This window comes from Sciurus carolinensis, chromosome 10, assembly GCF_902686445.1.
Source record: "Sciurus carolinensis chromosome 10, mSciCar1.2, whole genome shotgun sequence".
Lineage (NCBI taxonomy): Eukaryota > Metazoa > Chordata > Mammalia > Rodentia > Sciuridae > Sciurus > Sciurus carolinensis.
The window spans coordinates 134,599,057-134,613,284 of record NC_062222.1 but is presented as its reverse complement, the minus strand read 5'-3'; the positions used below and the strand labels follow the sequence as shown (position 1 = coordinate 134,613,284).

At 49.7% G+C, this 14,228-nt stretch overlaps 1 protein-coding gene across 2 annotated transcripts in view; it reads right to left on the bottom strand.

The window, feature by feature from the left end:
- The window catches only part of Slc2a9 (solute carrier family 2 member 9), a 163,199-nt gene that overhangs the window by 109,457 nt on the left and 39,514 nt on the right, over positions 1-14,228 (bottom strand). For both annotated transcript variants that reach the window (XM_047567065.1, XM_047567064.1), the window contains one exon: positions 2,412-2,536. In XM_047567065.1, the coding sequence (XP_047423021.1) occupies positions 2,412-2,536 (125 nt within the window). The remainder of the gene's footprint in view (positions 1-2,411; positions 2,537-14,228) is intronic.

Sequence of the window (14,228 nt, the reverse complement as noted above, 5' to 3'; positions counted from 1 at the left end):
AGCACGAGATGTTGAGTAACTTGCCTAATCACCAAGTGGATTCTAGAGATGACCAAAGAGGTTGTTTTGCCCAATAGAGTCTGGATGGCTCCCTGGCCCGGAGCCTACGCTTTCCCCACCAGCTGGTGCTGCCCTTTATGTAAGCCGTGGGGCTCAGTTGCAACAGATATGGGTAGACCCTTATTGCAGAATAGGTCACCCACATATGACCTCAGTGCCTGTGAAATGCATTTACATGTCAGAGGCTTAGGAGACATGTTAAAAAGCCATAGTTATAAAAATGGCTTACAAATACTGCACACACTTATTAATAAAAACGGGGCCTTGCCAGTTTCTAGAGGCCTCTCATCCTCTTGTGCCCGGCAGGCTATTCTGAAGGCCCCTGTAGCCCCATAACTGGCCGCAGAGTTCCATCACAGGCGGATTCCTGATGATTTAGCACGCCTGGCGCATGCTCTGGAGCCACGGCACCTCCTGCCCTGTGACCTGCAAGCAGTGGGACCCTGTGGGGAGGGACTGTGATTTCTTTTCTGCAAGGTGGGGATAAGATTTGAGCTTAAATTTCATGGGATTTTGGTGAGAGTTAAGATATGCTCTGCACTGCTTCTTTCCAAAATACTGTGCAAATTAAGACTCTTAACATTTATTACTATTGTCTAATTTTTGACCAGCTTGAGAGAATATCCAAAATTTCTTTCCTGCTTTGGCTTCCCCTTGCCTCTCACATAGTTCCCGACACACTTTAGACACCAGTCAGGTGTACTCCAAGATGAGTTCACCCCCATTGTTCACTTTCAGGGAAGCCCTTCCCAAAGGGGGAAAAAAACAGGAGAGGAAATTCATGAGCTGGTAATAAGTTATGGATTCAGAGTCTCATTGTTGCATCTTGGTCCACACCACTTAAAACAGCTTCAAAAGCCAAGAAACAGAAATTATTTGGAAAGTCACAAAACAGACCAAATGAAATTTGAACTTTAATCCAAGACATGTACATTAGGAGCAACTGGCCTCAGAGAAACTGGCCGCTCCCGATGCCTTTAGCACCTGGTGCTCAGTGGGCGGGATGGTAGAGGGATGGGTTCAGATCCCAGCGCTGTGGACTGAACCCCTTTCTTAGCCTCCCCTAGCTTCAGCGAGATGAGGTGAGGACCCTCGCCTCCTCTTGCTGTGGTGGGAAGGAAATGACAGCACAGGAGGCCCCTGGCTCACGTGGGTCACTTGATGAGCACCTAATACCTGCTCCCTTCCTTACCCCTAGGCTCCTGCTCCCTGGGCAAAATGCTCATCAGCTCCCCAGAGTAGTGAGGGAGTGATAATGCCCAAATGGAAGAGGCAGGTGGGTCGTGGCGGAGGGCGTGGGCTGACTTCCTCGCTCTCCCATGAAGCTGGGACGGTGGTGTCATTGCCTTTGGATGGGGGCTGTGCCCACGCTGGGTAAGTGCAAGAAGCTTGGCAGAGTGCTGGCGTACATCAAGCTGTCAGTACGCGGTGACTGTTCGTACTTGTCAATGGTGAAATGTCACAATGGGACGGGGAGAGCCTGGGCTAGGGCAGTGGTGGAGGAGGAGGGGGCTGTATGGGAAGCTCATCCCAGGGTGCCCAGTACCATCCGTCCCGGGAACCTGGACAGACCAGGATGGTTGGTCCTTCTGGGTGCTGAACCAAGCATCCCCGCCTCTCCCGGCATCTGACCCCATCCCTGCTTCCTCCCCAGGTGCCCTGCGTTGGGCTTCACTGGCACTCTGGATCATTCTGTCCCAAGGTAGTGTCTCATTCTCGTTCATGTTTCTCTCACCTGGTCTCTGCTCATGTTTTCTCCCCGCCTGGCCTTTAGAGACCAGCCCTTGCTGCCCCTGCCCTGCTTGCTTTCTCCTGGGACAGAAGCGTCTACCTGTGCATCTGCCCACCCCTGGACTGGAGCCTCCGGGCGAGTCTTCCCAGCGGCTGTGTCTCAGGTGCGTGGCAGCAGCTGAGCAGGGGCTCCTAAGTGCTTGGTGAGTGAAGGAGGGAGGCGGTGAGCCAGAGGGCAGGCAGGAGGCACAGTCCTGGTGAGCACTCCCTGGGCACCACAGACACCACTGGAATATGGGTTCTGTGACGGAGGTGGCGAAGGAGGGCGTGACGTGCTGACGGCCATCCACTGGGTGGGCTCAACTGGGGTCTGCCAGCCTGGTGGTCCTCGGCGAGGGTGCCAGGCCCTTGTGAGCAGAATGCACCTTCCCACCCCGTGCGGAGTTCTGGCATCCCTGCTGGTCCCTGCCAAGCCAATACCCATCAGGGGCCCCAGTCTGTGACCGCTCCCAACTCCGCCCCCAACTCCACCCCCGTTCCAGACACCTCCTAGGAAGCGTCCCTGTCCCCACGCCCCTCTCCCCACGCCCCTCTCCCCACGCCCCTCGTGGTGGTCTCACCTCCATCCACACCCATGATGAAGCGTCCCACGATGAGCAACTCAAAGGCTCCAGCCTGCAGGGAAAAGGCCATCAGCAGCGCAGCAGAAACGGCAAACCCATTGTTGACCAGCAACGTGTGCTTCCTGGAAGGGAAGGAGGGGTTTGATGAGGACCCCGGGAGGAGGCACGTCATGGACCCGTCCATGTTCAAAGCAGAAGGTCAGCATGAGCTGGGCAGGGCGGGAAGAGCGCCAGCCTGAGAGTCAGGAGTGGTCCCCGTCCCGCCTCCTTAGGCTGTGAGACCTTCCTTCCCCCTGGTTCACCATGACCTCAGCTAGGTCACTTCCAAAGCTCCATCAGCCCTGACCCCTGTGAGTTCCCTGTTGTGGGATTTTATTTCATCAATTGAAGCCTTTTATTTAAAAGTTCAGAAGACAAGGTGCCTCTTATGATGCATGAGTCAGGGCCCGGACAGGAGCCCAGAACACACTCTAGTTATTTTAATGGAGAGAATTTAACACAGGAAATTGATGAAGCAAGTATCAGGGGGCAGTCAAAAAGGGGGACCTACGAAGAAGGGGTGCTGCCCATGTGGTACTGATGACTTGGGATCTAGGAAGGGAGGCCCTGAAGGGCTGGTCAGAGCTTTGGGGTGGGCACTGCCCACTGGTACTGCTTCCCTGGAGGGGAACTCAGTACAGTTCTGAGGTGTGAACAGAGCTGGAAGCTGTATTCTACTGCCAAGGTCATTTCCAGGACTGGTGGAAAATTCAGGCAAACAAAACTGAGCTAGTCCTTCCCTCTCCTCTGTCCAGTGCTCCTATGGGCAACAGACAAATGGAGGTGAGGGTGCAGGTCCCGGCCCCAGCACGTGGAGCAGAGCAGAGCAGGGTAGTGTGGAGTGGACTGCAGCTCCATAAGTTAGCATGGTGTCTGCCCCTCTGCTCTGCTTGGCTCCTCCCCACCTTCCTCCACCCACCATCATCTCTCCCCTTCCTTCCTCCTCCCTCCACCTGGTGCACACAGTAACACTCCTTACTTCCGTGGCATCTTGGACGTGATGAACTACAGTACAGGGTGTGAAGCTGGACTAGTTCCCTCCAACAAGGCCAGCTAAATTGCCATGGCAATCATTATCACCAGTGGCCACACAGCGCGGCTGCCATTGCTATTTTACTAGCATATCCTAAGACCTCCAGACCTGGATTCCAGCTCCGGTTCTGTTTTAGGATCCAGGAGTCTTTGCTCAGTTTTCTTCTCACTTGCAGAAGGATCGGAACAGCTCACATTTATGGAACTCTGGCTGTATGACAGACCCTGCCCTAAGCACTTCCATGGGCTCTTCATCTAATCCTCAAATGACCTGATGAAGTAGATATTCTTATTATCCCCATTTGATGGACACGCTAGCTAGGACACTGGCAAATTAGAAACCTGTTTTAGTCACACCACTAATGGGTCAAGGAGGTGGAGAAACAACTCAGTTTCTCATAGATAATTCCTTTCCCTAAAGACTCAGTGGCTGTAAAAGATAAAAAGTTATTTTTCACACAGAGCCACACTGTTCTCCCTGCAGCTCCCCCCTAGGGTCCATTTCACCCCATGAGGCCTCCCAGGACACAGCCTGCTGGTGCAGAGTGTAGTGTCAAGTGAGTTTGCAGAGGTCAGGCAGGAGAGAACCGCTCTTCGGGCTCTCCGGGATCTGGGAGGCTGGGCAGACAGTGTGCTCCCTGCTTTACAGACCATGAGAAAGAAAGGGCCTCGATAGAATCCCCCTCCATCTCCTGCCCCCAGACGCCTTCTCCAGGACCCTATGCAGCCAACTGGACACCTGGCTCTAGAAGCATGAATACTGACCCTGAAAATTATGTTAGCCTTTGAGTGACGACTGTTCAGCCTGGTTGCTCATCAGATTCACCAGTGGCACTTGAGATCAGTCACATGTCATTCAGTGACAACAATACATTCTTAGAAATGTGTTTTAGATGATTTCATCATTATGTGGACATTGTGCAGCATGCTTAACGTAAACTAAGTGACCATGGTGTCACTTCTGGAGAATCTTGACTGAGACATTTTCATGTGATGTGACTGTAGAGATTCTTGAAGAATCTCACTGCTCGTTACAGACTCACGCGAGGCCTCTATGACGCCAGAAAAGTCGTGGCATTCACCCAGGTTATCTCAATTAATCTACCACCTGTAGCTCTTGGTGTTAAGGATGTCTTCACTCAAGAGGAAGCAAAGGCCATCGGCCTCCAATTCACCAGCCCGCCCTCCTCGGATGAGCACGCCCTCTCTGGCAGAGGTTGTGTGGGTCTCCTTGAGGGTGGGGTCTCCCACTTTGCCCCTCTAGAGACTCACTCCTTCTGTCCTCAGTCCAGACACACCTCCAGAGTGCCTGTCTGTCTGATCCCTGCAGACCCTGCCTCTGCTTCGTTTTAGAGGGAGCCTCCCTATTCAACTGTGTGCTCGCCGCCGCTCTTCCCTGGCTGCACCTGGATTAGCTCATTCCTACCACCCCCAGAGTTGCCATCCCTGTGACGGTCATCAGCAACAGCTACTCTGATCAAGCCCATTGCTGGTTCTTTCACTCATACAACCTCCTGGCTCCATTGCACAGGCTGGACAGTCCCTCTTGGTGGAAACATGGTCTTCTCTGGATGTCCGGGTGCCTCCCCTGCTTCATCCCATCTCATTATCTGGGCTGGTTCCTACTCACCTCCCTGCCCCCTTGACCATGGAGGGTCCCCAAGTTCCAACTCGTCTCTCTGCTTTGCACTCCCTCCCTGGGCGATGTCACCCAGTCTCAACTTCACACTCACATATTAACAGTTTCTAGATCTGTCCGCTGGGATGCCTCGGGGGCATCTCACACCAACCATCAAAACCCAGCTCCGGCTTTTACTACCAACAGCCCCGCCCCCACGCACCCCGCCCCTCCCACAGTCCTCCCACCTGAGTAAGCTCAGCCTCTGTCTCCACCATGGCTTCAGCAACCACCTGACTCCCACCTTCTGTGTCCTTCACCACCCATGGCCAGTGCCTCACTACTTCTCAATTATGTCCCAGATCAAACCACTCCTCTTGTTTCCAGTCCCACAGTGTGGCAGGGTACTGGCCACTGTCAGCACAGACCCCTGCAGATCACCACCGTGGCCCCAGGTGGCTCTGCTCCCACTCTTGCCCTGCTGTCATTCACTGTCCACGGAGCAACCCAGGGATCCTTCCACAGCATGCACCAATGGCCGTCCCTTGGTAAGGCCATCTGGTCCCTGCTCTCTGAACTTAGGATAGACTCCACACCAGGGCCGTTGCCACACCGTCTCTCATCTGATACCCTAACCCTCGTTCTCACTGCTCAGAACTCCTGAGCCCCCCGCCATCCCTTGGGCATGCCAGGCTGGTCCCCCACTCCTGGACCTGGTCCTTGCTGTGTCCTCTCCTGTACTGCTGTCCCTTCTGCTGGTTGCTTGGCTGACTTACCTCATTAGTGTCAGCTCACAGGTCACCTCCTGGTGCTCTACTAACCTCAGCGGTCTACTTGCCCAATCCAGTCACCCAGCTCTCTTTTCTTCCCGGTCTCAACACCATAAGAAATTACACTATATATTTATGTGTTTTTATGTTTGCTGCCCATTTCTCCCATTAGTATGTAAACTGGTTGAGAGCAGGGATTTTTGTCTTGTCACCGTGGACCCTGCCACTGAGTCCCTCTCTGGTGCATGCAGGGGCCCCATATGTACTTGCTGCATAACAAAGAGGATAAATTCTAGGAGCCAGGCCATGCTGGCCAGGTTTCCTCCATGTGGCTCAGCGATGGTCTGTTCTGAGTCTCAGTCCAACTTCTAGGTCTGAGCACAGGACAAATGGAATTCTCCCAAATCCACCTCCAATAATGTCACTTCTTGACTAGCCTCACCATCTACTGGTTCAGTAACTTACACCCATTGGTGTTTTTCCCTGTAAAATGTATCATAATGCCTATTCCCATATGCACCCATGAGAATTAGAGGATTTATGTGAAATTCTTTGGATGGCACCTGGATCTTGTTTGGAGGCTCAAGAAATTAAAAAATAAATAAAAATAATAATGACAAATGCTGAGGGTGTACTGTGGACCAGGCACAGTTTTAAGAACTTTATCTCATCCTGGAAAGTTATCCTCTGAGGAAGTTCTTGTTACTCCATTTGCATTGGAGGACACAGATCTGGAGGTACCTTCAGTCAAAGTCACACACTATTAAATAAAAGATCTACTATCCCAGTAACCATGATGCCGCGTTACCTGTGAGGTGGTGGCCTTGTCCACCCACAGTAACTCTTTAAAAATAGTTCATTCATTCAGCTGACACTCGTTCCTTCAGCTTGGCCTGGGTGCTGAGCACCATCTCGGTGCTGGCATTCAGCAGTGAATGTGACAAAGTCCCTGATCTTGTGCTTATCCAGTAAGTGAGTGAAAAATACAGCATGCTGGAGGGTGGTAGACGCTGTGGAGACAACTGAAGCAGAGCCTGGTGTGATCTCTACAGGGGCCAGGAGGGTGTGCCTGAGGAGAGGAGCTTGAGCACAGACGTGGAGGAGGAGGATCAGTGAGCCACATGGGTGTCTGGGAGCAGCGCTCAAGGCAGAGTTGCAGAGAGCCAGGCAGGGTCATTCCAGAAGCATGGGTGAGGCCAGTGTGGCTGGAGGAATGGAGGCCAGAGAGCAAGGAGCAGAAGGTGAATGGGGTAGAGGAGTGGCCGAGGGCTCCTGAAGGGTCTTTTATGCCACCATGAGGACTAGGGTTTTCACCCTGGGTCAGGCAGGCAGCCCCTGTGCTTAGTCAGCTTTTTCATTGCTGTGACTAAAGGATCTGACCAGAACAATTTTAGGAGGAAAGGTTTATTTGAGGCTCACATTTTCAGAGGTCTTAGTCCGTAGAAGGCCAGCTCCATTCTTCGGGGCTCAAGGTTAGGCTGACCATCATGGCAGAAGAGAGTGGCAGAGGAAAGCAGCTCACATGGTGATCAGGAAGCAGAAAGGGACTCCGCTTGCCAGATACAAATATATACCCATGGCCACGCCCCCAGTGAGTCACTTCCTCCAGCCACACCCCACCTGCCCCCAGTTACCACTCAGTTAATCCCATCAGGCATTATTTCACTGATTAGGTTAAAGCTAGACCCCAATCATTTCTCCTCTAAACCTTCTTGCATTGTTTCACGCATGAGATTTTGGGGGACACCTCACATTCAAACTATAACACCCTGCAAGCTTCCAGGGAGAGGGTTGACGTGTCCTGACTTACATTTTAACAAGACGCACAGTCTCCTGTGTGACCCATGGGCCCCAGGGCGGGTGTGGAAACAGGAGGCCTGCTTGGAGAGCCCAAGCACAGGCCGCTGCTTTGGACCAGGTGGGAAGCAACAGGGGTAGAGGGAAATGGTGAGATCCTGGATGTTTTGAGGATGGAATTGCTGGGATTTGTTCATGGATTGTACAAAGGTTGAGAGAAAGAAAGGAGCCAGAATGTCACCCAGGGCGTTGGCTTGAGCTCTTGCAGCAGACAGGATGGTGTCTCTGGTGCTGTGCAGGGAATGTTAAAATCCTCTGACTCAACGCTATTGCTAATGGAACTGTGCACCCTCCAAGCAAGTCCATCGTATTAATGTATTCCTTCCCAAAATACCCCCAGCCTGACAGCTTCCCAGGGAGGATGGAAACCTTATTTGCAAATAATTCACAAAGGCGACTCAGTGGGGTGCAGAGCTGGGGACTTTAATCCCCATTTTTCCCCAAAGATGAATGCAGAAACAGAAACCAAGGAGATCAATTCTGAGAGCAGAACTCCAACAGCCCCTGGAACTCTGTCCAGGACACCTGATTCACTATTTTGAGCTTCTCAGGAGTATAGTCTTCCCTGAGAGACCCAGAAGATCATCAGCTCTCAGGTAGAAAGGAAGAAACTGGAGATCAGGTTGCCTGAGACAATGCTCAGCAGGACTGGGGACATTTAGCCTGGACCAGGGAAGGTCAGAGAAAGGCTGAGAGCTGCCTTCTACTACATCATGTTTTTGACACACAGGACCTGAGTCATTTAGTGTAAGACACTAAATACCATTTTAGTTTGAATTTGGAATGTCCTTTTCATTAAGCCCTCATGGAACCAGGAGTTGCTGGAAAATACTGACTGCCTTCTAGAAATTCTCTGGCCTCCCTAGTCCTATAGGCCAAGATCTTATTTCCATATCTGTCCCTCCCTTCCTGCTTCCCCAGCTTGAATTCCATCGCCTTCCACTTCACCTGGCAGAACCCCTCCAGCTAACTGTCTCCCTGCCACGCACCTGCATCGCAAAGCTCAGCGCAGCTGGACAAGACACTGACCCTGTGGACTGGCCTTGCCTGAAATTCATGACCACCAACCTCGGGTGGCTTTAAGGCTCCCCATCTAGCACCAAGTCTACAGTTTCCTGGTCCATTAGGCAGCCCACTTTCCTCTCCCAAGTCCTTTTTCATTCTCAGCTGGTCACTTTGCTCTCCATTCCACTGGGAGGCAGAAGCAATTCCAGGAGACCCTCCACATGCTCCCTCATGTCCTGTCCTTCCTGCTCTGTGCCCATATTCCTGCTTCCCCGGTGACCCCAAGCAGGCCATCCCTGCTCCCCCCTGAGGCCAGTTCCTCCACTCACCTCCAGGTCCCCTGGCCTCCCCTACTCCAGGCTATCACTTCAGCAACTCCCTCCTCATGCTCCTGACTGTCGAATGTCCCTCTTTACTGGAGCACCTCATTAGCATGCTTTCATAGCTTCCATCTTAAGGAAAGAAAACAAAAATTCCTGAGTCGGGATCAGTTCCCAGAGTCATCTGCTCTCCTTGTCTCCGGTTCTCTCCTTTTCTCTTAAACCCTCTCCAATGATCATTCCCCCAGTCACCCTTGAAACTTCCCTTGTTACAGGCCAGTGGCTTCCATGTTGCTAATCCACTGACCAAGATGCCACCCCTCGCTTCCTTGCTCAGTGGTATTGGGTGCATTGATCGCCCTCTCTTGTTTGCCTTCTAGATCTCCGTCATGAGTCTGTTTAAACCTTCTTGGCTGATCCTCATTTTGTCACCCGCTCTGAACCCTGGCGACTCCGGGGCTCAGACCTTGGGCCTATTCTTTTTGCCCCTGTACGTTCCCAGGAGAGCTTGTCTTGCCTCCTGACTGTAAGTGCCACTGATATGTTGACAACAGCTCTATTTATTACTCTGAGCTCCCCTGAGCACTAGCTGGATATCTGACTTCTTCCCTGGCATCCCCCCTAGGTGATTCTAACAGAATATTCAGACCTAATATACCTAAAACTGAGCTCTGATGTTGCCCCTTTTCTTCCCCCCAAAGATCCTACTCCCCTTGTGTACTTTTCTATCTCAAAAAATAACACAACCCTTGTAGTTGGTCAGGTCAAAACGTTAGCATTTTTCAGGTTTCTCTCTCACACATATAACCCATCAGCAGGCCCTGCTGTCTCCACCTCCAAACGATGCTTGGACTTCAAGGACCTCTCTCCATCCATCACTAGGTCTCCGCGACCCTGGCGCCAACCACATCATCGCTCGCTTGGCCTATTGCAAGGCTCTCCTGAGCAGCCTCCCAGATCCCCTGAGGTCAGCATGGTTTCCAAAATGTAAGTCGGATCAGTTCTTAACTTAGAATGTCCCAGTAATTCCCCATCTTAGAGGAAAAGCCAAAGTTCCAGCCCTGGCCCCGTAGTGTCCTCGGTCTGTCCCAGCTACTTGCCCACACCATGTCTTAGGACTGTCTTCACACTGACCTTCGGCCTCACCTTCTTTCTCTGCACAGGCCTCTGCACTTCTGTTGTCTCCGCCTGAAGAGCTGTCACCTTGAGATGAGCTCATCCGCCCCACCACCACCTGAGAGGCCCTGATTTCCCAGCAAGTGGTACCTCTTCCCTCTTCCCTGCACCTTCTTACCTCCTAACCGTCTCTGTTTTTCTCGGTGGCCAAATGACACACTCCACAGGCCAGTTACTTGTCTGGTGACCTGACTTGACTCTGTGCTCTGGGATGGCAGGGCCCCTACAATTGTGTCCATCCCAAGGGCTCAGCCCATGGTAAGTGCTCAGCAAGTGTGTGTGAAGGAACAAAAGGTAGGTGAGTCTTCAAGGTTGCCTGGACACAGGATGGCCACTTGGGGTGACTGTGGTGGGAGACAGTCAAGCTTCTCCCACTCACCCAACATGAATTGCTTGTCTACTGTAGAAGCTGCTGTGTGAGGTGCTGGGGTCTGAACGTAGACGGGTTCTCACACGGGAGCTCCCTTTCACGGGAGGGGCAGCATGCAACAAAATGATCACAGCACAGAATGCTAAGTGATGCGACAGAGGGAAGCAGAGGGTCCTACGAGCTCAGGGAGGGACAACAGGGTTCTTCCAGTGGTCATGGGGTGGCAGTGGGGACAGGTTACATGAGTGCTTCTCTGCTGCTTTAACAAAACACCTACGGGTGAGTGCTTTTTTAAAAAAGAAATTTATTTAGCTCTGTTTGCATGACTGAAAGGTCAAGATTGGGTGGCCCCACTGATTTGTCCTCTGGTGAGGGCCTCAGGACAGATGGCGTCACAGTGGAACACATGAGAGAGACATGTGGGTCAGACTCGCTCCTGTAACAACCACGTGGCATCCGTGGGACTGACATGAAACCTGCCAAGGATGATGCCCCCATGGCCTGATTACCCTGCACTAAGCCCACCTTTGAAAGGCCCCACCACTCCTCGACATCACCACACCGGGGACCAGACTTTCAAAACGTGAATCTTTGGGGGCCTAAATCTTTTGGGCTTCATCCGAAGCCTAGCGAGGGCAGAGACGTCCTAGGATTTCCAGCCATGCTTTCCCAGCTCATGCATCTACAATGCAAATGAGCCATGTCCACAAGAAAAGAAATCAATGACACAGAAGTAACTTGCACCAAAGAAACTTTGTGCTTGGAGTTTCTGCCAACTCTGTTTTCAGCTTTGGAAGCCTGCCTTCTTGAAGTCCTCTGGTCTTATCAATCATGTCCAGGCTTTCTTCTTATGACCTATAACGAACCCAAGACAGTTTCCATATTCCAGAGTTCTTAGCATTCTCATTATGCTAAGCAAGTCTCCAAAGCAGGCAGACAGGATCCGGGCTGGAGTACTAGGTTCCTGGCTGGTGGCTCGCTACCTACTCCCATCTTATCCACCAGCCCTAGATCTGTGTTGGCTGCCAAAGCCTCCTGGTTGACCCTGCTCCGGGAGATTGACATTGGCCTGGTGGTAGATCCTCTCTACCAGGCCAATGACAGACGAGTGGTGGGATGTTTTGAGTTGGATAACTCTGGTGTGACTTTCGCTCCAGAACCCATCCCTGGGTCAGGTGGGGCTAAACCTGACCTTGCTGGTTCCTTGACCTGCTTCTTCTGCTTCCCTCACCTTACAGGTTCCTTTGGAAGAGTCCTCCCTGGGTGATACATGTGTTTCAACCCCTGCCTCAAGCTCTGCTCTGCTCCTGGGAAGTGATTTATGGAGACAAGTCTAAAAGGAAGAAACAGTTAGGAGCACGGTATATATGCTCCATTACAGACTGAATTGTGTCCCCTGAAGTTCACATGTCAAAGCCCCAGCCCCCATTGTGACTGCATTTGGAAGTGAATTCTTCAAGGATTTAATGAAGGTTCAATGGGGTCTTAAGAGAGATGCCCAATCCTATGTGACTGGTGTCCTTTTAAGAAGCAAAGGAGACACCAGGGATGTGCATGCAGAGGAAAGACCATGTGAGGACATAGCAAGAAAGCCGCTATCTGGATCTGGCTAGGAACTCAGAAGGGCAGGGGCAAGAGAGATTTTTTTGGAAACTGAACCTGAGACCAGGTAACGTGGGATCTGCAGGTAATGTGGGGACTAAGAATTGGCTCCCCCATCAAACGAGTGGAACCTAGGCGAGATTCCTGGGGTAAAGACTTCCAGTGTGGACCTGTAAGTACTGGGCACTAGAGGGGCACTGATTTAAAATCTCCAGACCAAGTGGCATTCAGCTAAGAGCCTGGAGCCCACCTAAGCCTACACCCCACCTCCAGGAAATCCACCTATGGGATTACCTGTCTCACTCCAGCAATCCAGAGGATGGAGCACCATACTCCAGATGACCCATCTGAAACTGCTGAGAAGAGAAGCTGAGAATATTTTGAACTCCAACAGAAAGAATTCTTTAACTTTTCATCGAGATTTTTTTCTTTTCTTTTTTTAAAATTCTTTTTCACTGTTTAATTGTGATCTTAATGGTACATGGACATTTAAAGAGTTTCCTAATTTTTTTTCTTTTCATCTCTAGCATTTTTTTTTTTTTTTTTTTTTTTTTTTTGTGGTGCTGGGGATTGAACCCAGGGCCTTGTGCTTGCAAGGCAAGCACTCTACCGACTGAGCTATCTCCCCAGTCCTCATCTCTAGCATTTTTGAAGCCATTTATTTTACATGGATTAGTTTTTTGTGAACTTGGATGTTTGATTAGTATATTTTAGTTTTGTTTTGTAATCTTTTAATTTTTAATTTAAAAGATTTTCTTTATATATATTTTTTCTCCTACCTGTTTCCCTTGATTCTCTCTTCTGTTAACAGCCAATCTCTGTGTTCTCTTTCACTCTTCCCTTAATTTTTTAACTTATATCTTCTCTCTTCCTCCCTCATAATCATCACATCCTATATCACTTCTGTTCTCTCCCTGTCCACCATTTGAAAATGTAAACCCTATTGGAAACTTGCTGTTTTTCTTAATAGGAAATAACTGATCATATTATTTATTTTATTGTGATAATTAACATTGTAGATGTCACAGTAGGAACTATTTGGTTCAATGCTGTAAATTGTTTGCATTGGTTGTTATTATTTGTCTCCTCCTAAATAGTGAGGTGCTAGAAACCTTCAGGAACACTATAAGTTCACAGGGTAGAAATTCTACTGCCTCAGATCCATACTGTTACATGGATAGACACACAAACAACATGGAAAAACAAGGGAAAAAGTTGCCCCAAGCAAACCAAGATACTCCAATAACAGAACCATCGACACCACAGTAGAAGAAATGTCAGAGAAGGAGTTTAGAATGTACATAGATAAACTGATGTGTGAAGTAAAGGATGATGTCAGAGAGCAAATACAGGTAGCAAAAGATGACTTCAATAAGAGAGATTCTGAAAACAAACAAACAAAAATTCTTGAAATGAAGGAAGCAATAAATCAAATTAAAAACTCAATAGAAAGCATCACCAACAGACTAGACCACATGGAAGACAGACCCTCAGGCAATGAAGACAAAATATATAATCTTGAAAATAGAGTTGACCAAAGAGAGAAGATGCTAAGAAATCATGAACAGAACTTCCAAGAATTATGAGATAACATGAAAAGATCAAACTTTAAGATTCATCAGGATAGATGAAGGCACAGAGCAAACCAAAGGAATGCACAAACTTTTCAATGAAATGATCTCAGAAAATTCCCCAAATCTAAAGAATGAAATGGAAAATAAAATACAAGAGGCTTACAGGAAACACAAATGTGCAAAATTACAACAGATCCACATCAAGAAAGTTTATAATGAAAATGCCTAGCATAAAGAATGAGGATAGAATTTTAAAGACTGTGAGGAAGAATCAGATTACATATAGGGGAAAACCAATAGAGATCTCAGTCGATTTCTCCACCCAGATTCTCAAAGTCAGGAGGTCCTGGAATAATATATACCAAGCTCTGAAGAAAATGGATGCCAACCATGAATCCTAAATCCAGCAAAATTAAGTTTCAGATTTGAAAATGAAATAAAAACTTTCATG